The sequence below is a fragment of the Sodiomyces alcalophilus genome (assembly GCF_042370955.1).
Source record: "Sodiomyces alcalophilus JCM 7366 unplaced genomic scaffold ACRALscaffold_2, whole genome shotgun sequence".
In the NCBI taxonomy this organism is placed as follows: Eukaryota; Fungi; Ascomycota; class Sordariomycetes; order Glomerellales; family Plectosphaerellaceae; genus Sodiomyces; species Sodiomyces alcalophilus.
Genome location: NW_027263533.1, coordinates 3595105 through 3613933, shown reverse-complemented (window position 1 = coordinate 3613933; position 18829 = coordinate 3595105). Strand labels below are relative to the sequence as shown.

The 18829-nt window shown below is 54.1% G+C and overlaps 8 protein-coding genes across 8 annotated transcripts; 4 read left to right on the top strand and 4 right to left on the bottom strand.

The window, feature by feature from the left end:
• Positions 1-85: 85 nt before the first annotated feature.
• ACRALDRAFT_1068735 (40S ribosomal protein uS4) lies at positions 86-878 on the bottom strand (the record flags this gene model as incomplete). The annotated part of the gene is made up of 4 exons (XM_071017595.1): positions 86-497; positions 568-666; positions 746-802; positions 871-878. 4 exons carry the CDS (start codon positions 876-878, stop codon positions 86-88), a joined length of 576 nt encoding a protein of 191 aa, XP_070877417.1.
• Positions 879-1148: 270 nt separating this feature from the next.
• On the top strand, positions 1149-2704 carry ACRALDRAFT_1061595 (60S ribosomal protein eL21). Its single transcript, XM_071016451.1, has 4 exons — positions 1149-1269; positions 1333-1400; positions 1457-1504; positions 1617-2704. The coding sequence occupies exons 1-4, from the start codon at positions 1234-1236 to the stop codon at positions 1945-1947; spliced, it is 483 nt and encodes a 160-aa protein (XP_070877416.1). The 5' UTR covers positions 1149-1233; the 3' UTR covers positions 1948-2704.
• A 300-nt stretch (positions 2705-3004) lies between these two features.
• On the top strand, positions 3005-4683 carry ACRALDRAFT_1075012 (uncharacterized protein). The gene is made up of 5 exons (XM_071018314.1): positions 3005-3267; positions 3330-3492; positions 3544-3964; positions 4020-4260; positions 4325-4683. The coding sequence occupies exons 1-4, from the start codon at positions 3083-3085 to the stop codon at positions 4076-4078; spliced, it is 828 nt and encodes a 275-aa protein (XP_070877415.1). The 5' UTR covers positions 3005-3082; the 3' UTR covers positions 4079-4260; positions 4325-4683.
• Positions 4684-5148: 465 nt separating this feature from the next.
• Positions 5149-7488, top strand: ACRALDRAFT_1075011 (uncharacterized protein). The gene is made up of 2 exons (XM_071018313.1): positions 5149-5419; positions 5480-7488. Exons 1-2 carry the CDS (start codon positions 5349-5351, stop codon positions 7422-7424), a joined length of 2016 nt encoding a protein of 671 aa, XP_070877414.1. The 5' UTR covers positions 5149-5348; the 3' UTR covers positions 7425-7488.
• A 1934-nt stretch (positions 7489-9422) lies between these two features.
• ACRALDRAFT_1080245 (uncharacterized protein) lies at positions 9423-12623 on the top strand (the record flags this gene model as incomplete). Its single annotated transcript, XM_071018991.1, has 2 exons — positions 9423-9543; positions 9974-12623. The coding sequence occupies 2 exons, from the start codon at positions 9423-9425 to the stop codon at positions 12172-12174; spliced, it is 2322 nt and encodes a 773-aa protein (XP_070877413.1). The 3' UTR covers positions 12175-12623.
• A 46-nt stretch (positions 12624-12669) lies between these two features.
• Positions 12670-14557, bottom strand: ACRALDRAFT_1075010 (uncharacterized protein). The gene is made up of 3 exons (XM_071018312.1): positions 13647-14557; positions 13071-13551; positions 12670-12991 (listed from the first exon to the last, which is right to left on the bottom strand). Exons 1-3 carry the CDS (start codon positions 14165-14167, stop codon positions 12938-12940), a joined length of 1056 nt encoding a protein of 351 aa, XP_070877412.1. The 5' UTR covers positions 14168-14557; the 3' UTR covers positions 12670-12937.
• A 193-nt stretch (positions 14558-14750) lies between these two features.
• ACRALDRAFT_1075009 (uncharacterized protein) lies at positions 14751-16221 on the bottom strand. The gene is made up of 3 exons (XM_071018311.1): positions 15593-16221; positions 15491-15514; positions 14751-15376 (listed from the first exon to the last, which is right to left on the bottom strand). The coding sequence occupies exons 1-3, from the start codon at positions 16160-16162 to the stop codon at positions 14912-14914; spliced, it is 1059 nt and encodes a 352-aa protein (XP_070877411.1). The 5' UTR covers positions 16163-16221; the 3' UTR covers positions 14751-14911.
• A 184-nt stretch (positions 16222-16405) lies between these two features.
• On the bottom strand, positions 16406-18384 carry ACRALDRAFT_1040434 (uncharacterized protein). The gene is made up of 2 exons (XM_071015180.1): positions 16947-18384; positions 16406-16864 (listed from the first exon to the last, which is right to left on the bottom strand). The coding sequence occupies exons 1-2, from the start codon at positions 18135-18137 to the stop codon at positions 16814-16816; spliced, it is 1242 nt and encodes a 413-aa protein (XP_070877410.1). The 5' UTR covers positions 18138-18384; the 3' UTR covers positions 16406-16813.
• Between the last annotated feature and the right edge of the window lie 445 nt (positions 18385-18829).

Sequence of the window (18829 nt, the reverse complement as noted above, 5' to 3'; positions counted from 1 at the left end):
CCCAATGTGCCATGGTGGGTATTTCCCAGTCGCCCCGCGAATTTTCCTTTTAAAAACCACATAGACCCTTAGGGAAATGATACGTTTACTCCTCATCCTCATCCTCGGCCTCCTCATCGTCACCCTCAGTAGCCTTGGCCTTCTTTCTGCGGACACGGCCGGGGCGACCACCGCCGAAGGGCGAGGTAAGGGAGAAGTCAATGTGCTTCTGGGAGTCGAGACGGACGATGAACGAAGGCACGTTGACGATCTGCTTGCCGACGCGGATGTGGCGCTGGCGAATGAGGACACGGGCGTGGTGGATGGACTTGGCCAGACCGAGCTTGAAGACAAGGGTCTGCAGGCGGCGCTCCAGGAAGTCCTCGACCTTGAGGGCAAGGACGTAATCGAGCTTCATGCGGGACTCGTCGAGGACACCGACGCGAACCAGTCTCCGAATCAGGGCATTGCCCTCGAAGAGGCGCTTGGGGTCCTTCTCATCGAGAGTAAGGAGCTGACTGTGAGGCCAGTCAGTATATAGCTGTCCAGCAAAACTTTTCAAGTTGGCAATTTGAGGGCCAAGCTTACCGAGCAGCACGACGAATCTTGGAGAGAGTGAGCTGGACACGCCAGACCTCACGCTTGTTGCGCAGACCGTACTCGCCGACGAGCTTGAGCTCAGAGTCACTGGTGTTTTGATGTCAGTCGGGGCCTCAAACGACATAAACGGAGGCAAGCTCCTGTTCAGTGGCCGGAGAATACTGACAGTCGGGCCGCCTCGAAGGGGCGACGAGGCACACGCGAAGTCTTGGAGTAGGAGGGACTGGTCAATGTCCTGTTAGCATCGTCTTGATCATCGTGAGGGATATCGTCGTTGTATATCAAACTTACGGAGCCATCTTGCCGTCTCGATCTTCGCGATGTCGTTGACGTTGGGTGCACTACGGAATTTCCAAAAGTTTGGAGAATTGCTTGTCAATCGTTGGTGGTCAAGGAATGTTCGGAGTTGGGTGCACGAGCCATCTGGGTCTTGAGCCCTAGGTGCGTACCCGCTTTCACCACCAATGAGAGCGCAGGTCCCGCTAGGAGAAACTTCGGCAAATCCCAGTCTGGCAGCACAACCCACAGCTTACCACACACCACGAACCTTACCCAAAATTTTGCCCGTCGTCTCGCCTTGTATCGTCGCCGACTGACTTTCAGCACTTACAACACCAAACCGACCGACCTTTTCGACGACACAGCACCGACAAGATGGGTCACCCTCAGGGTCTTCGTGCCGGCACCCGGGTACGTAATGCTGTCCTAAATCATTCTACGACGGATTGAGCAGCAATTCTGACGGGCGTACAGCACATGTTTGCCAGGGAGTTCCGTCGTCATGGTGTCATCCCTCTTTCCACTTACCTGAGAACATACCGGTACGATCGAATACGTTCACTCGCGAGAAGGATGGAGATCCTAACATATTTCATAGCGTCGGTGATATCGTCGACATCAAGGTCAACGGTGCCATCCACAAGGGGTAAGGCGCATCCGATTTCGAATTTCGCGGGGCACCCGAACCCCAACAAAGTGCCCCTCGACTGAAGACGGGATGAGATGATGAATGGTAATACTAACCGGATGGACTACAGTATGCCGGCCAAGATCTACCACGGCAAGACCGGCGTCGTCTACAATGTCACCAAGTCCGCTCTCGGCATCATCATCTACAAGAAGGTGAAGCACCGATACATTGAGAAGCGCATCAACGTCCGCATCGAACACGTCTCGCCATCGCGCTCCCGTGAGGACTTCCTGCGGAGGGTGAAGGAGAACGCCCGTCTGCGCAAGGAGGCCCAGGAAGCGGGCAAGACTGTTCAGCTCAAGCGCCAGCCCGTCGGACCCCGCGAGGCCCACACCATCTCGCTCAAGGAGAACGTGCCTGAGACCATCGCCCCTCTCCCTTACGAGACGACGATCTAAAGGAACTTGACTGGTGACGGACGGCGAGTGTGGGACAAAGAGCGCATATGTCATGCCGCGGAGGAGAACGAGCGTTTATGATGTACAGCTCGCCCCTCTATGCGTGCGATAGACGGCAGCCCAGGACGACTGTCTTCTACGGGAAAAAAATGGGAGATATCAATGACTTTTTTCTCGCTCATGGGGTGTTACTGTGATTCGGACAAGTTCTTGCATGGAAGGGCATCGAGGTTTCGGCAACGTCCATAGGGAATGAAAATCCGGTGGCATTTCGGCATTCCCTTTAGCCAGACTACATGCGTGTCCTCGATAGGGCATGTCGGGCTCGAGTTCAGCCATATGTACGCATGACCTGTGCTCTGGTTGCGTCGGGACCAGGTTCCCAGGCGCATCCTGCCCAATCCCAAATCAACCACCGAAGCCTATATGAAGCTACACACACGCCCTGGCTCCATCCGCACTTGCTTGTGTACGGTTGAAATTCCTGCGACAACGGAGTTCGAGTGTCTAGCATGTTCTAGCCTGGCTTTCGTATCTACGGGAGGACATGAACATGGTCCAGTGAATCCCAATAGACTCACCATGTCTTGCGCACGGTTTGTCGAGGCCTACGAAGGCTCGTTTTTTTAAGGGCTTGTCTTGTTGACACCGTCCATCGTGACCTTAACTCGTGTTCCACGCGAAATATGCGTACGTTACAACCAAGTTGTGTTCGTTGAGAATAATAGACTGGACCAAAGACACCGGTCGCGACGGTAGCCTAGTAATTGTAATTTGGATGTTCTTTTACGCTTCTACAGTGAGCCTCTGTTGAAGTTCTCGTGTGATGTCATCACATATTCTTGTTTGGAAATAATCCGTACCTGGCATTGGACGCCTTCTGTTCGAATCGATACAAAGTACGGGGACGGGTGGGAAACAAACACGTGTTTTCGTTGATCTTTAGACGTGTTTCGAACTCATGTACGTATACGACCGTACTACCATTGCCCATTCTACTTCGTATGTGAAACTGTCAAGTGTTCTTCCCTTCATTCCGTCCTTCTTTATAAAGTAACAATAAGTTGACTCGACAAAGGCTACCTCATCGGAAACTTCGCGGAGTATTCAATTTCCCTTCACAACGCGTCTCACAATGCCGCGTGCATCTACAAAGCGAGCATGGGATGAGGGAGATGGAGAACAGGCCAAATCATCCAGGCATCCCCATGAACCTAAAAGGGCCAAAGCGGAACCAATCGAAGAGAAGCGCAAACGTCGGTTTCGAGAATACCCGCCCCAAAGCTTTGACAAAATATACCATCGAGCGATGACCCAAAGGTATGCCCAAACTTCTTTTCAGTTCTGGTCGTATTGGACGCCGTACTCATATTTCTGCGAAGGTTCTACGTCATCAGTCGCCATCGAGAAGATTCGCCAGTTCCGCTGGAGAAAGTTGAGCTCGCGGGCTCGACTGGCAATGTCTATACCATCACGATATCCCATTGCCCATCCTGCAACTGTCCACACGCCTTGCAACGCAACCAATGCAAACACATCCTCTACGTATGCTTCATGTTTCCATTTGTCTTTTTCATTTGCTGACGCGCTTTCCAGGTCATGTCGCGCGTCCTCCATGCCAAGTTTGAATACGTATATCAGCTGGCGCTTCTGACGGACGAACTCCGTGAGATCTTTCGCAATGCGCCCATCCCAGTTGACGATTCATTCTCGCTAGCTAAAGATGCAGACCAGCGCCGAAAACCCGTGGAGGGAGACTGCCCCATCTGCTTTACTGAGCTCAATGCCAAGAGCAGCGAGAGCATTGTCTGGTGTCGCGCCGCCTGCGGGCAGAACATGCACAGGAGCTGTTTCAAGATGTGGGCCAAGGTGAAGCGACAAGCAGTCAACTGTCCTTTCTGTCGGAGCCCGTGGCAAGAAGACGAAGAAACAGCCACGGCGATCCTGAAGGAGGGCAAGGTCACTGCCGAAGGCTATGTCAATGTGGCCGACCAGCTCGGAATAAGTACTGTTCGGGGTACGTTGTCAGTTTTTATGTCAAGGTTTAACCGTGTTGATGTTGACAATGCCAGATACGAGCACATATTCTGGCTGGGGGAGAGCCATCTTCATAAATGGCGAATGGTGCTGAGGTGCAGTCATGAGCCGTTCTGCGCTATCTAGGCGTGAGGTTCCGCGACCTAGGCCTCCGCTTGGTCTATTTGCAGAATCCAACCGACTGGTGAGCGTTGGATGCTGTCATGGTACAACTGATCTGTCGCGGAATTCCAGTCGGTTCTCAACCCTGGTCCGGCTCGGTAGTCGGCTTGATAAGTAATTTACGGTCCTCCTAGCCCTATTCTCTCTCGCAATGCTAAGGATTAACCCCTGGGTTCAGTGGACACTAACCCGATCGCCACCCATTTTCTCGGAGATGCAGCCTCACAAACCTATCTAACTCGATCGCTTTGCACGAATCCAATTATCCATATACTGCAGATGCCTGTCTATCTCCGGTGGCAGAGAGATGGAGAATATGGGGAATTGCCCTGTGAATCGCAAGGAGCCTGCTGGAAGGGGGGTCAATGTTACGGTCAGAGCTCAGGAGCAGTTACGCTGGCGTGGAGAAGCGAAGGAGGGGAAGTAAAATCCCGGACACTCTCCGGGGAGGTTGGTGCTTGTGATAAAAGCTATCGATTACTCGTTGCTAGACAATTGAACCCATGATCTCGGAGGAAATGAGGACGGGTTGCGGAGTGGAATTGAGAGGTGCTTCTCGAGCTCGAAACGTCCAGTGCGAGCAGTTGTCAAGCATCGACTACGCTATACCCTTTTGAATGCGTAATATGCCAACCACGTCCGCCCAAATTCCCCTAGAACCGAAAAAAGGTCGACTTGGAAGATTTTTAGAGTAAAGTTCAGGGTCAGCATGCGAAATAAAGTTGATTGATTATACTTCGTAGGACTGAGTGTATTAATCTTGCCAAAAGAGTTGATACCGAGTGCCTGGCTACGTGCAGTACAGTACAGTACAGCTCTTCGGGGCTAGTTATTCCGCCACCCGATGTTAACTAACCTAACCCTCTGCGGTCTTGTGAGACACTACGTCGTTTGAAACATTGTATGCAAAGCCCGTGCCTTCCGACAATGAATATACAACGTGGATGCCTAGAGTCCCATTCACGCAATCTAGGCAGCAAAGATGGAAACAGTCTGAAGGGACTGGCATAAGCGAAGTTGGAGATCATAGACAAATATTGGCCTCGTTCCAAGGTTCCCTGTTCTGTTCCTATTTTTATTTTTGTTTATTCTGGCTCACGAGGTATAACCTTGTCTCGATGCGAAGCTGAAGCTTTTCTCATCTCATGCCCCGTCTTGAAGCATCTGTTGCGATGTAGCTGCAGCAGAGCATTACTTTCGCCATGTCGACTCTTCCTCTGCATCCCAAGGTTCAAGAACCAGGTCCCTCGTCATCGTCAGAAAACTCACAGGCGTAAGGGCTCAATCTCACTACGCACCCAGACGTATCATGACTCACTGTGCGCTCATGCAGATCTCCAGCTGAAACCGTCACGACAAGCTCCTCTCCCCAGTACAGAGTCACCGATGGCCACCAAAAGCTCACCCGCGCCAGCAAGGCCAAAGTACGAACTGGATGCGTGACGTGCAAGAGACGGCGTGTCAAATGCGACGAGACGAAGCCGTTCTGTATGAACTGCCTCCGGACGAGGGGGGTGTGCGAGGGATACGTGATCAAACCCAGGAAGCCCAGGTCGAAGCCGGGACAAAAACTGTCATCGACAACCGATTCGACTCTGGTTCATAGTCAGCAATCCAGGCGGGCCCAGTCACCACCGGTAGTAATGCTGGAACCTGACCTGAATTCGATCGACTTTGCCGACGACCTGAGCGTCATGTATTTTGGTGAATTCCTCCAGTTTCTTCGTGTGTCGCTTGGCGGCCGGGGCGCGCTGAATGCCAAACTCTGGAAGACGACAATGCCGCAGATGGCCCGGACCAACACCACCCTTCGACATGCCGCCATAGCCATTGGTGCTCTCAGCAGAGCTTTCGGAGGCGGTGGCCATTCTTCCGGTAGTCTGAACGATCAGCCAGTAGACCTCCCCCGCCTCGAACGAAGCCCGCACTACAATAACGCAGTGGTGCATTATTGTAGGGCCCTACAACTGCAGAGCCAGGCTCCCGAAGGCTTCGTTCTACAGGACACCATCTTCCTGTCGGTCCTATTCATTGCGTTTGAGGTGATACGCGGTGATCAGCGGAGCGCGATGCAGCACATCAACCACGGCATGGCTCTCTTCTTCTCTATCCTGATGGGGAACGGAGTAGACGACAGGTATCCGATCACGAGCCTGGCACCAGCTCCCCGCGCGCTTCTGGGGGAAGTGGCGGAGATCTACAGCTTTCTTGGGATTCAGTGCCGGACGGTACTCGACGGACGGGTCGGAGGTTCCTTACCGCTGGCAAAGGTAACGACAGGACTGATGGAGAAAGGCCAGAGTCTGGAGATGCTCAATCTCCACATGATGCAACTCCCGCGGACCCTGGCCAGCACAGACTCGATCCCAGGGGTCTTCGCCGACGTTGGAGTAGCGGAGGAGTATTGGGCGGCAATCCAACGGCGGGGAGCCCAGATGGGTCCGCTGGTCATGGATCTGGTGTACGAAAGCGGGATCCTGGAATCGGATGATAACGTCGAGGTCGAAGCGCTCTTCGCGTCCCTTGTCACGAACGAAACGGTAATCAGGTTCTGCGACGAGTCGGACCGGCTGGGGGCACAGTGGGACGCAGCATTCCAGCCGCTCTACATGCAAGCTCTAATGGAGGGGAAGAAGGACCGGGCGAAGTACATGCAAGTCCTGCAGCTGCGGCTGTCGTACCTGGTCGAGAAAGAGTTCAACCGCCTTGCGCAGTACGTGAGCCACGAGGCGGTGGCGGGGCTGACTCCCCTCTTCCGCGAGACGGTCTCTGTGGCCGAGGTCATCTTACGGACGTCGCAGGAAGAATTCACCAGCGCGGCTCACCGGACGGGCGTGGATGGCGGGGTGACGTGGCCGCTGGGCCTGGCGTCGTTGTACTGCCGGGACCCCCTCGTGCGGGAAGAGGCGATCCGGGTCCTTCGGCAGTACCCCCGTCGAAACGGGCTCTGGGATACGCGGCTGTTTGCGGCCGTGGCGGAGCGGAACCGGGACCTGGAACGAGCCAACGCGGCGGAAGGGACGGGACAGGAGCAATGGGGACGGCTGTGGCGAAGGGAGTACATCTTCGAGGAGGCCGGGTCACGGATCGTGTTCCGGTTCCTGGAGAAGGATGAAGTCTCGGGCCAGTGGGTGGTGGCGGAAGAGGCCGCAGATCTCACGGCGGACTTGGAGGTCACCCAGTGGAAGAGACGGCCCTTGTCGGGCAAGGGTAGGTATCTCATGTCCAACATTCTCCCACAGAATAGATCGTCGACGCGCAACAACAGTGCAGCTTGAATCTAGCTGAGCTGGGCCAATATCCCCTTTGGTTGTCTAAAAAAGACTAAGCATTTACTACAAGAAAAGAAAAAAAAAAAAAAAAAAACAAGGACATAGCGTTTAGGTAGGTATAAGGACGGACTGGATATGTAATTTATGTACTTTATAGCCATGTGATACCACTCGATTCAATGACATCAACTCTGCTCTACCTTGAACACCATAACTCAATCAGGCCGGTCCTCCCGTTAGCCCAGCAGAAGTTCAACCGAGTTCGATCTTCTATGCGTACCTAGGTACCTAGGTAGTGACCGTAGCAATCTGATCCCTGGTGTAATCGCCGTGGTCATATGATATCACACGACACATATGATCCTACGGCTTAATAATCTCGCAATCTTCGACGGGAGCCAGGTATTTTTGGTACGCCCAATGTTCTCTGTGGGTTCTTATTCTACTTGACACCGTGTCCGCGTTCAGAACAAAAAGAAGAAAAGAAAAACGACTGGCGATTAACTGGTAGCCACGGTCGTGGTGGGCTTGCTGCGGGGGCCTGTTTGAAAGTGGTCGTGGCTTGGGCGAGACTCGCACGTGGCGCGAAGCTTATCGCCTGACGGCTTGGAGTCGATTGCAACGGACCTAGCCGTCCATGGCGGTGAAGTCGGGCCGTATGGAAAAGTAGGGTTTGAGTCTGTTCATGGCGCCCATCTAAGGATGGTTACAGGCAAGACATGTTGGGGAGGGATGGAGTTGGTCACTAGCAAAGTCCGGCTTTCGTGTTGTGGGATATTCTAACCACCCATGTTGTGAAGCACTATTATGGAGTGATTACTTTACGTATTACTACCCGCATCAAGGAACGGCCTCGACCCTCAGAAAGAAGGGGTGAGCCGCCAAGTCGTAAGCCAAGCCTTTCCAAGATCTCGGCGATCGTTCCGTATGCATTGTTGTCTGAAGGAAAACGCCAAGGCATGGGACGGCTCGTCACACAGACCCCGCAAAAGCTTGTGTTGGTGGGGGTGGGGTTCCATGCATTGTATTATCCCCGGTTGAAAATCCCACATGATGGATAACTCGTGTCACTCTAGGGCGGCCACCAAGATGTCTCGCGTGGACGAGGACGCAAACTGACGGTCAGCATGGGGAAAAGAAGAGAAATGAGAGGTAGAGTACTAAGTATGATACGGGAGGAGTCAGCCAACCAGTTGTGCTAGAACACGGATTTCTAAGCACACCCCACCCATCCCCACACACGTCGACCCGGGACTTTGTGCATTCCCCTTATTCAAAAAGGTGTTATTTCCGGACAGGAACCAAGAGCGACGATATTCTAGTGTACGTATTGGCCATGGCTTCGGTCCGTACGAATACTCAGTCATACTGTCCTGGGAAGTCGTCCTGGCATGTACGCAAAGTATGTATTTCTGTACTTCGCGTCCGTGGCTGTCGAGCCCAGCCTATCGTGTCCCTGAAAGTCATCAACTCACTTTCCCACATCTTGCAGAACCTACGAATTACTTCGTTGACTTTGCCCTATAGTACGTATGTACTTGGGTACCAAATCCAGGCGTCCCAATCAGTTACGGTTTAACCATTCCTGTTGGACGAACGGAAACCGCTTACACCGTACAATCTTATAAAAGCCTCAAGGCGAAGGAAGTACCTACCAACCATCGACATCCATTTGGACTGTACGGGAATCAGACAATTGATCCGTCCTTATAAATGAACTGATCCACCTTCTCCTCCTTTTCCCTCTTCTTAGGTCCTCGACTTCCCATGCTGTCTTACCGAGCATCAATCACTAAATACATCTTTATCTTAAACACAGTGTAGGCTCTCCTTTGATCCTGCACAGTCGTGTGCGTCGTATTACCGAGACCACCAAACCACTCATCATCTCGGAAACCAGCCGGCACCTGCTTGACCCGCTTACAGAGTCGAAAGCTTTTGTTCGCCCTTCTAATACAACTAGGGAAAAACACCAGACTTGTATTACACAAAAGGGCGCGAATCATGTCGACCGTCGGCATCTCGTCAGGATCGGCACCCCCGCAAACACCGGCACCAATACAGGGGATGGGTACCTCGACAACCAACACCGGAGCCGACCATAGCTCTGACTCTAAGACAATAGGTATGCAAATGCCCGCCATCGGTCCAGTGAAATTTGCCCGCGAATTGCCCCGACCACCGAGCCCCAAACCCCACTACCCAAAAAGCCTCTGGATGGATCAACCCAAATATCCGTCGCCACCCACTTTTTCTTGCACCACCCTGAACATTTTCCCTCTATGGTGTTTTCATTAGTCCTGTCGTCCTCCGTTTTTATCATTCGTGATGATAAACTTCAGCGTTTCCTCATATTTCCATCCCCTTTCTTGGATCGCAGTTTTTCCCTTGGCACTCTTTTGAAATCCCCCCCCACCCAACTCCCCCCACGGGTTCCAAGAGAAAGGAATTCTTCTAGAAGGCGCCGATCATTTGTACCCTTGTACACTAGCCAGGCCCCCCACCCTCCCCTTGGTTCTATTTTTCCAGCTAGCTAACCCTTATCCCTTCACTAGGTAACCCCACGCCCAACTCTCCGCGGATATGTGCAAAAACACGCACAACAAGTCATAAAAGGAAACCATTCGCCGATGCGACACCATCCCCAACCTTTTCTCCCACCACTTCATTTACGGACTCTTCCTCAATCGACAGCGACGACCACGCCGTCACCGAATGTTCAGACACTGACGATTCACCCGACGCCGTCTTTACCCCCGCCACCAAAGAGAGTGGACAGGATGCTCGCGAGTCGCTGGACGATTTATTGATTCTAGCCGACTTACTGGGGCATTTGAACTCCCTATCGTCCAAGAACAGTCGTGATCGTTCTTCCCATCGCATCTCCCCGGTGCTCTCCTCGGCCGGAACCTCCTACACTGGACCCCTAGAGCCAGCGCAATTGGCCTCTGGACTGCAATCATCCAGCTGCACCAGCTTTGCCGGTTTTCCGGGCGTTCCGAAGGTACAACCGCCGAACCCTGTCCCCGATCAGGACTTGATTGCCACCACTGTCCCCCGGCGAAAGCGCCCAGCGACCAGGCTTAAAAACAACATGGTCAAATTCCTCCGGAAGAACAGAACGAATTCAACCCCCACCTCTGTGCGACCCCCGGACGCTGCTTTCAGTGATGCCGGCTACGCACAGGATGTGGCCGGTACATCAGAGTCGCCGACGTCCTCCGAAGATGTATCTGCCGCCGCCGTCATGAGCAGTGTCGGGACCGGCGGCCCGGTGCCGAACCCAGATGATTTCAAGAAGACCAGGGCATCCACTGGTTTCTCACTCCGGGGCCGTGTTATCGGATTCGGCCAAGAAAACGGCCCCAGCTCCGACAAGGATGGCAGGAGGATATTCTATCTACGCCGTCGCCGCAGTTTTCATCGCGAACCCTCCCGGCCCCAGTTTCAGTTAGCCCTGGGCAAACATGACGAGCCACCACACCACCATCATCACCACCACCATCACCACCGTCGTCACCGCGTCGAGCCCTCTCCCTGGTCCCAGATGCCCGATGCTGGTGTTGGCGTCAAGTCCCGCCGTCTGAGCGTGAGTCTACCCGACGACTTCTTCGTCGAAGTGGCCGACCTGCTCTCCGAGTACGAATACCACAACAAGTTCTTCGGCCGCCATGGCAGGCACCTTGGCAAAGGCGCCACCTCCAAAGTCGCTCTCATGGCCCGTAAGGGCTTCCCCGACGAATTATACGCCGTCAAGGAGTTCCGTCGCAAGTCCAAGTCGGAAACCGCGGACGAGTACGAAAAAAAGGTCAAGTCCGAGTACAGCATCGCCAAGAGCCTGCATCACCCCAACATCGTCGAGACGGTGCAGCTCTGCACCGACCACGGCCGCTGGAACCACGTCATGGAGTACTGCGCCAACGGCGACCTGTACCAGCTCGTCGAGAAGGGCTACCTGAAGGACCACACCCGCCTCAGCGACCGCCTCTGCCTGTTCAAGCAGGTCGTCCAGGGCGTCAACTACCTGCACAGCAACGGCATTGCCCACCGCGACATCAAGCTGGAGAACTGCCTCATCTCCGCGGGGAGCAAGCTCAAGATTACCGATTTCGGCGTCTCCGAGGTGTTCTGTGGCACCCACCCGGGTTTGCGGGAGGCGGGCGGACAGTGTGGTAAGAACATGAACGACGAGATCCGACTCTGCTCCCCCGGGATCTGCGGCAGCGAACCGTACATCGCCCCGGAAGTCCTCCGCAAGGACCAGCCATACGACCCCCGCGGCATGGACGTCTGGGGTACGGCCGTGCTCATGATCTACCTGACTTTCGGCGCCAACATCTGGAAGAGGGCCGAGCTCAACACGGGCTCGCCCAACTACGACCTGCTCGTGAAGCAGTGGGACAAGTGGTACGCCCAGCACGAGGAGCCCGAGCCCCGCATGGTCGACACGGACTACCCGCATTATCTGCCCTTTGACCAATGCATCAGCCCACCCGCCCTGCGCCGGGTTCTCCTGATGATGCTCAACCCGGACCCTGCCAAGCGGGCGAGCATCTCCGACATCCTCAACCACCGCTGGGTCAAGAATATCGAGTGTTGTCAGCTCGATTCGTACGACGACCCGGCCATGGTCATCGATGCGTCCAAGAAGGACGCCACCATCGTCAACGGCCAGAAGATCTTTTGCCATAACCACATGCCGATACAGAGCCAGGGCCATTCCCTGGGGAGAATGCCCGGCCAACCTGGCTATTAAATGCGTTGATGAGCGATATTGCACGAAATTAACTGGGCCAACTGGGACTGGAGCCTGGGACGACTTCTTTTTGGGTTTGTTATCATTAATATTGGGATACTCGGTGACATGCATTTACACTTCTGTAACTGCGGAGTTTCGGGATATGTGGCGTCGAGAAGACACCATCATGGGCAGTGGTGTTATCTGTACATATTCGTACATTTAACTAATACTTCGTACATAGTGAACATGGATGAAGTGAAGTGTTGTGGGACGCCGCATTCGCCATCATCAATACGAGCGAGGGTATGAAGCGCCACGCCGTTTTTGCCTTTTTCTTCTTCTTCCTTTTTTCCAATAGTCTCCTTGTACCCTCGGTAGGCTTAGTATATTCCATCCCCATGTCGTGTTATCATGTTGCCCCTGGAACCTGATCGTCGTGGGATATAGGGCTCACGACGTACGGGGATACACACCGACAGGCAAGTGCACACCCCATGGCATCATAGTCGTCACCGGAAGACATGGAGACAAGGTAGGAAGAAAGATATTGCCACTGGTAGATATATAGCGAAGAAATACCCGAATGATAAGGGAAAAGGACTAGGGCTGACCCTATATACCCGTCCTTTATTAACCCTTGCCCTTACCCTCGTCCTGACCCTTAAACCGATACTGAACGGGTAAACAAACTGAAAGAGGCCGTACGCCATCCATGTCCAACGAACGTTTGCAATGAAAGCGAGGTAACGAAATGAAGGAAAGTGGCTGGCCATTCTGACTATACGCCCATTGTAAAATCGTGCTCGATTCCGGGCGTAACACTAGCCATGAACTAGAGAAAGGAGACGAGTCAGCAGGATGCTTTCCAAAGTCACAATGACCGGGAAGTGTAAGGAAGGAAAGGGAATTACCTTGAGAAACACGACTAGATATTGATCCACACGGATAGCCACCTCCTGTTCGTCAATGTCGCTCTGCTTGACCTCCTCCCACTCGTCGCTCGAACCCCCCTTATCGGCAGCCACCTGGGCATCCTGCACGTCGAGCTTGTCAATCTCGTCGACGAGGCCCTCCATGCCCTGGTCCCCGCCGACGGCCTTGCCGCGCCGGATCTTCTCCCTGCGGATGCGGAGGGCGGCGTCGGCGCGGTCGAGCAGGGTCCGCATGACCGATGCGTGCTTACACGGGTGCACGCTGGCCATCTTGATGTTGTTCGCGAAGAAGGGAAAGTCCTCGAGCGTCACCGTCTTGTCCTTGTAGTCGCCCACAATGTCGTCCATCATGGACTTGGGCGGCAGGGGTTGGCCGTTGGCGAGGTAGCCTGAAAGGTAGAGGCGCGGGGTGCGGTAGTATGACGAGTACATGATGTAGAGTGTGTATGTCCTGCGGCCGCTACAAAGTGGAAATAACGGATATATAGGTCAGCGATATGTTTTCTTCATGATACGCGCGTGGAAAAGGTAAGCAGATGCTGCGGCATGCCATACCTGTCATTCCCACTAGCCTCGTTATCCCGGATGATGGCCTCGTCGTCATCCTCATCCTCCATGTCCGGGATATCATCCTCTTCTAGCGCCTCCTGTTCGCCCACGTTGCCAGCGTCGTCTACCGTCCGCACATCACGGGCCTTGAGCGGCTGGGAGCTCGACAGGCCGCCGGTCCGCAACCACCCTTCGTCGTCGCCAGCGCCGTTCCCGCCAGATCCGGTCCTACTCTCGACAACGGCTTCTTCGTGGCCTGCATCGCCGGCAAAGTCCTCGTTCAGTCGTCGATGGCATGGGACGTTGCGGGTGACGAGGTACTGCTTCCCGGCGGGCAAGTAGCTGGCGCGGCGAGAGGGGTCGTCGGCGTCGCCCCACGACCAGGTGGGAAACTTGGACACGAGATAGTCGCCCGCTGCGATGAACTCGTCCGGTGTGATCTGGCCCGACTGTCGGAAAGTCGATGTGTGGGATACCGGTGTGTAGCGGTCGCGGAGGGTGTTAACCGTCGAGTAGAGGAGATTCATGGCTGCCTCACGTTGCGTCGACTCAGCTCCAAGTTGCTGCGGTGTTTCGTGTGTCGAGTTATCGAGTGTATCGGGTATATCGGGTGTAGAGGTTTGGACTCGTTCTTCGGGTTATGGAGAAAGGAATTAGGGTCGTCGTGATGCTGTGCGCTTGGTTGATGATGATGATGGCTGCTTGCCTCGGAGTTCCACAGATGCGACTCAGGCCGTAACCTTGGGTAGAGATGGAATAGACGGGGAATGTAGAAGACAGTACCTAGTTTCTTGTATGATTAGGGTTAATACAAACTTGATATGTCTGGAGGGCTGAAAGTCAAGTCGATGATCGTATTGTCGGACGCCCTCAGTAGATGGCGCAGGTTGTATGTACATACTTAGTATATGAGTCGAGGAACATGTACTTCGTAGGCAGACGCGGATCTCCACTCAGTCAGCTTCGATATATTCCCCAGGTGTACCTCCAAGACGAAGTACCTCCAGTGGGTCGATCACATGGGCTGCGAGGTCGCCTGACAAACTGTGGTGCGTAATTAGAAGTACCTTGGTGGCGGGGTACTTGAGGAGGGGAATGTAACTTTATCTTATCAGCCATGCAGCTCTCATTGGTACTTCGTACGTACCTACGTGACGAATAAACACCAGCAACGGAATTGCAACAGAAACCAAGTCGGCAATCAGCAACTCATTGGGATAATTCGTTGAACACTCGTTCATACACAGCCAGCCAGCTAGTTGACATTTGAATTATTCAGAATTGTCCCCCTCCTCCTCACTGACCTCCTCTCCCGCCTCGATAGCTTCTCTACGCTTCCTCGCGTCTCGTTCCCGCTTCCTCTCTAGGAGCTTCTTCAGTCTCGACGCCGAGTTGAATACGCCGTTGGTACTGCTCCCGCACGCAGCACACTTCGGATCCCTCCTGTATCTCTTGAGAGCGCAAGGCTCGCAGAAGTAGTGTCCACATCTCGTGACGACGGGCGACTTGTATGATTCTTGGCATATGATGCAGGCGAAGGGGATATTCTCGAGCATGGCCTCCTCGTCATCGTCGTCGTCTTCGTCATCGGCACCAGCTACTTTCTTCTTGTTTGCGCTCGCTACCACTGTTCCGCCCAAGTTCTTCTTTCCCTTGGTGACGTTCTCCCATTCTTTGTCGAGTTGCCACCCTTGCTTGAAATCTTCTCGAGAATGCGCGAACTTGCATGAGTCTCCCTACATCACGAGATATCAATGTTAGCAGCTTGTCTAGAAACGCAGCTTCAACACGGGGCCCAGCGAGAAACTTCGTCGCGGTAACCGTTCATCATGGGGCAATATGTTACTCACAAAACCACAAAAACCTGTTAGTTTCTGTTGCAAAGTTAGCTCACATCCATCTCTCAAATCGCCACATCAGGGAAGGACGGGGAAAACAGGGAAGCGACTTACGTAGTCCTTGCAGGTATCTGCAGCATAATCTGTGACAGTGATGGTTCGGATATTTGTGGGAGCCTTGACGGGCCCAAACGTGCGATTCGGCGCATCGGGATTCTTCTTGACAAAGGACGTCTGGTTTGCGAGTCCCCTGTATGTTCCATCCGGCGCGTCGGCCTGATTCGCACCGGAACGCGTGCTGCCTAATAGGTTCTTCGCCGATAACGCGTCGTTGGCGTCCTCGTCGTACCAGTTGCTCGCCTTGGTCGCATCATTCGCGCTGGAGATGGGAACGCTGCGGTCCGCGGAAAATGTGGTGGCGGAAAGGTCCTGGGGTTTGGCGGCGTTGTTCCTGGACGAGGCTGTGACGGCGCCCGTATTCTTCTTGCGCCGTTTGATACGCTGCCCTGCGTCATCTTCGGAGGAGGAGTAGTCGGAATCGGAATCGCTGTTTGCGGGTGGCGGTGTCGCTGGTCTCTTCCGAATGTTGGCCTTGCCTTTTACACCGCGACGTTTGAACACTGCGACCGGCGCAGGGGGGGGTTCGTTTCCCGCTGAAAGCGCATTCGCTTCGGAGTCCGCCATGTCGAATGTTCTGAAGAGATATTTCGAGATGTGTAAATATAAATCAATGAGGTACGTTGGCGTTCATGAACAAAAAGTGCGGCCGTATTCAGCTTTGAGAATTTGGACATGGACCAAGGTAGAAGAAGGCTGAAGGGGTGACAAGGCTGACAAATTGCAGACCATGACCTCACTGGCAGCGACGAATAAAAGCCCCGTTGCACGAAACGGCTCCAAGTACGGCAAATGACGGGAATTTCACGTGATATGCTCCGTTTCGCTTCATTTGCCTCCCGCTCGCTCTCGCCTTCACCTCGACATCAACTTGAACCGCATAGACATTGTATCAATGTCTTCAGATGGTTGGCTTTTGGCCTACACCGAATACACCTAAATAATCCGATACACGTACGAAGTAAATATCCATGCGTACGAAATGCCAGACTGTGTATATACTGTAAGATCTGTCCTCCGAGGGCTATGCAATCGTAGCAGTATAGACGTATATACATGTATATATATTTACCTTGACGCCTCTTTCCAAATGCATTTATCGTTGTCGATAATCAGTCCTGCCGCCCATCATGTCGTGCCTGCCATAGCTATTTCATACTATACGACTACGGGCGAATCCATTGGCATCAAGGCCGCCCTCCGGAAAATGCTACATACTTACGTACGCGGCATGATGGCTGCATCAAGCATATGGCCCATCTTTTCGATCTGAAATAGGCGGCAAGTCAGCTCTGCGCTCAAGCGCTTTTGCAAGGGCTGAAATGAGCAAAGGAGAGGTCCAGAAACTCACCTTGGTCTTGAGATAACCCTCGACTTCTCGGCTCCGGAACCCGCCCTTCCCCTTCCACGAAAGCGGCACCATGGCCACCCGTTCCGTAACTCGAACCTCACGGTTGGGCCCCTCAACAGCCCTGATCTTGTCAGGGTTGTTGGTCAGTAGCCTCACCTCTTCCTGTCCCAGGTCGCGCAGCATGGCAGTGGCTAGACCGTAACTGCGCGCATCAGCCGGGTGCCGCAGAAGAAGGTTGGCCTCGACCGTGTCGGAGCCGAGGTCTTGCAGGTTGTACGCCTTGAGCTTCTCCCCGAGCCCGATTCCTCGGCCTTCCTGGCGTAGGTAGACGATAATCCCGCCACGGGGGTCCATGCTCATGAGCCGCGCCGCCTCGTCTAGTTGCTCGCCGCAATCGCACCGGGCCGACCACGCCGTCTCGCCGGTGTAGCATTCCGAATGGATGCGCACCAGGGGAGGACCGGTCGGCGCTTGGGACTCCTCCGCCGGTGCGTTGGTGCTGCCGCTGACGATGCTGCTGTCGTCTTCGCCACTATGCGCCGGCATGCGGCTGGTTGTACGCCCGGGGTACAGCCGGCCGGTGTAGGCCCCGCGGATCATCCTGTCCATTTCAGTCTCGCCCGGTTGCGGGGCGTCGAGCGATTGGCTTCGAATGTGAGGACCGAAGACGATGGCGAGGTGCTCCTTGTTATCCAAATCATTGGTGTACAAGTGGAGAAACATCTCGGTTCCTGTGACGGTGGGGATGCGGGCTCGCACGACGCATTGGATGTTAGGGAGGGAGTCGAGGAGACGCGGCCGTTTGGTACCGCAGCCTCCGCCCGGGATGGAGCTGTCTACGGGTACACCGCGCGGTGTAGGGTCTGATGTTGAATGCTGACTTGGCGTCACACTGCCGGGAGTCGTGGGAGGGGTGAAAGCGGGAGAAAGGAGAGAGGGTGGTGGATGCACGGTGGTGGACGCATCGTCATGGAGAGTCGTTGTTAGAGAGGATAGGCTTGGGAGTTGGTCGACATCGGCGTTAGGGTCGGGATTTCGGACGGTGCCGGTGAGGTCGGGATTGCTGGTGACTCGATTGCCTGGGTGGTTGGCAGCTTGTGATCGGGGTGAATAGTGGGAAGGGAAATGCTGCGTGCCTTGGTGCCAGTCGCCTTGCGCCTGGTTGCTGGTCGGAGACTCGGGACCTGGCATGTTGACGAAGGGTGGGCGCCGATGTCGCAATCAGTCAGGGTCGGCGGCCTGTAACAGGACAATGCGCAGAGGGCCGTTTCTGTTGTATCCTATTTTGTTCTTTCTTTTCCTTTCTTTTCGATTTTCTTTTTTATTCAGAAGTGAGATGCGGAAGAGATCGAATAGTCGCTGAAAGGACCCAATGGCTAGAAGAGTGGGAGATGGAGAGGAGGCGTTGTGTGGGCTATTCTAGTGTATGGGGAAGAGTAAAAGAGTAAAAGGTGAGGGCGTGAATCGCATGTCAGTCCGGGACACCTTATTCAGCGAAGCGTTTTCCCGCCTTCGCCGAGGTTCTCCGTCTCCCACACCAACATTGGACGAGGGACGAGGGGTCATGGTCTCTTCCCCGCAGTGGTGTCCGACTTTGCTTACGTTATGCAGTACATTCTCTTTACGTGGATGTGACTCAGCCATTGCAAAGTGGCGTATATGTCATCATCGTCGATGTCGCTCGGTACTTTCCGAATGGAACAGGTTTCGGCTGTTATCATCCGTCTACTCAGTAGCTCTGCATAGCATAGTCCACCATGCTCGACTGCAGCGACACGATCATTGCCCCGTGTCTCTTCTGGGCCACCACTGCATCTTAGGGATAAGCACAGGGCGTTATAAAATTAAGAGTGTACACCATGTCCCGGATAGTCGACTTCTGT

Coding starts and splice junctions, on each gene's coding strand:
- ACRALDRAFT_1061595 (XM_071016451.1), top strand. CDS start 1,234: ATGGGTCACCCTCAGGGTCTTCGTGCCGGCACCCGG. Junction 1,270..1,332: donor GTCTTCGTGCCGGCACCCGG/GTACGTAATGCT, acceptor ACGGGCGTACAG/CACATGTTTGCCAGGGAGTT. Junction 1,505..1,616: donor AACGGTGCCATCCACAAGGG/GTAAGGCGCATC, acceptor GATGGACTACAG/TATGCCGGCCAAGATCTACC.
- ACRALDRAFT_1075012 (XM_071018314.1), top strand. CDS start 3,083: ATGCCGCGTGCATCTACAAAGCGAGCATGGGATGAGGGAGATGGAGAA. Junction 3,268..3,329: donor CATCGAGCGATGACCCAAAG/GTATGCCCAAAC, acceptor ATTTCTGCGAAG/GTTCTACGTCATCAGTCGCC. Junction 3,493..3,543: donor AATGCAAACACATCCTCTAC/GTATGCTTCATG, acceptor CGCGCTTTCCAG/GTCATGTCGCGCGTCCTCCA.
- ACRALDRAFT_1075011 (XM_071018313.1), top strand. CDS start 5,349: ATGTCGACTCTTCCTCTGCATCCCAAGGTTCAAGAACCAGGTCCCTCG. Junction 5,420..5,479: donor TCGTCAGAAAACTCACAGGC/GTAAGGGCTCAA, acceptor GCGCTCATGCAG/ATCTCCAGCTGAAACCGTCA.
- ACRALDRAFT_1075010 (XM_071018312.1), bottom strand. CDS start 14,167: ATGAATCTCCTCTACTCGACGGTTAACACCCTCCGCGACCGCTACACA. Junction 13,552..13,646: donor GAGGCTAGTGGGAATGACAG/GTATGGCATGCC, acceptor TCCACTTTGTAG/CGGCCGCAGGACATACACAC. Junction 12,992..13,070: donor ATCTAGTCGTGTTTCTCAAG/GTAATTCCCTTT, acceptor TCCTTTCTCTAG/TTCATGGCTAGTGTTACGCC.
- ACRALDRAFT_1075009 (XM_071018311.1), bottom strand. CDS start 16,162: ATGGCGGACTCCGAAGCGAATGCGCTTTCAGCGGGAAACGAACCCCCC. Junction 15,515..15,592: donor CAGATACCTGCAAGGACTAC/GTAAGTCGCTTC, acceptor ACTTTGCAACAG/AAACTAACAGGTTTTTGTGG. Junction 15,377..15,490: donor TAACAGGTTTTTGTGGTTTT/GTGAGTAACATA, acceptor CTCGTGATGTAG/GGAGACTCATGCAAGTTCGC.
- ACRALDRAFT_1040434 (XM_071015180.1), bottom strand. CDS start 18,137: ATGCCAGGTCCCGAGTCTCCGACCAGCAACCAGGCGCAAGGCGACTGG. Junction 16,865..16,946: donor AGGGTTATCTCAAGACCAAG/GTGAGTTTCTGG, acceptor CGCCTATTTCAG/ATCGAAAAGATGGGCCATAT.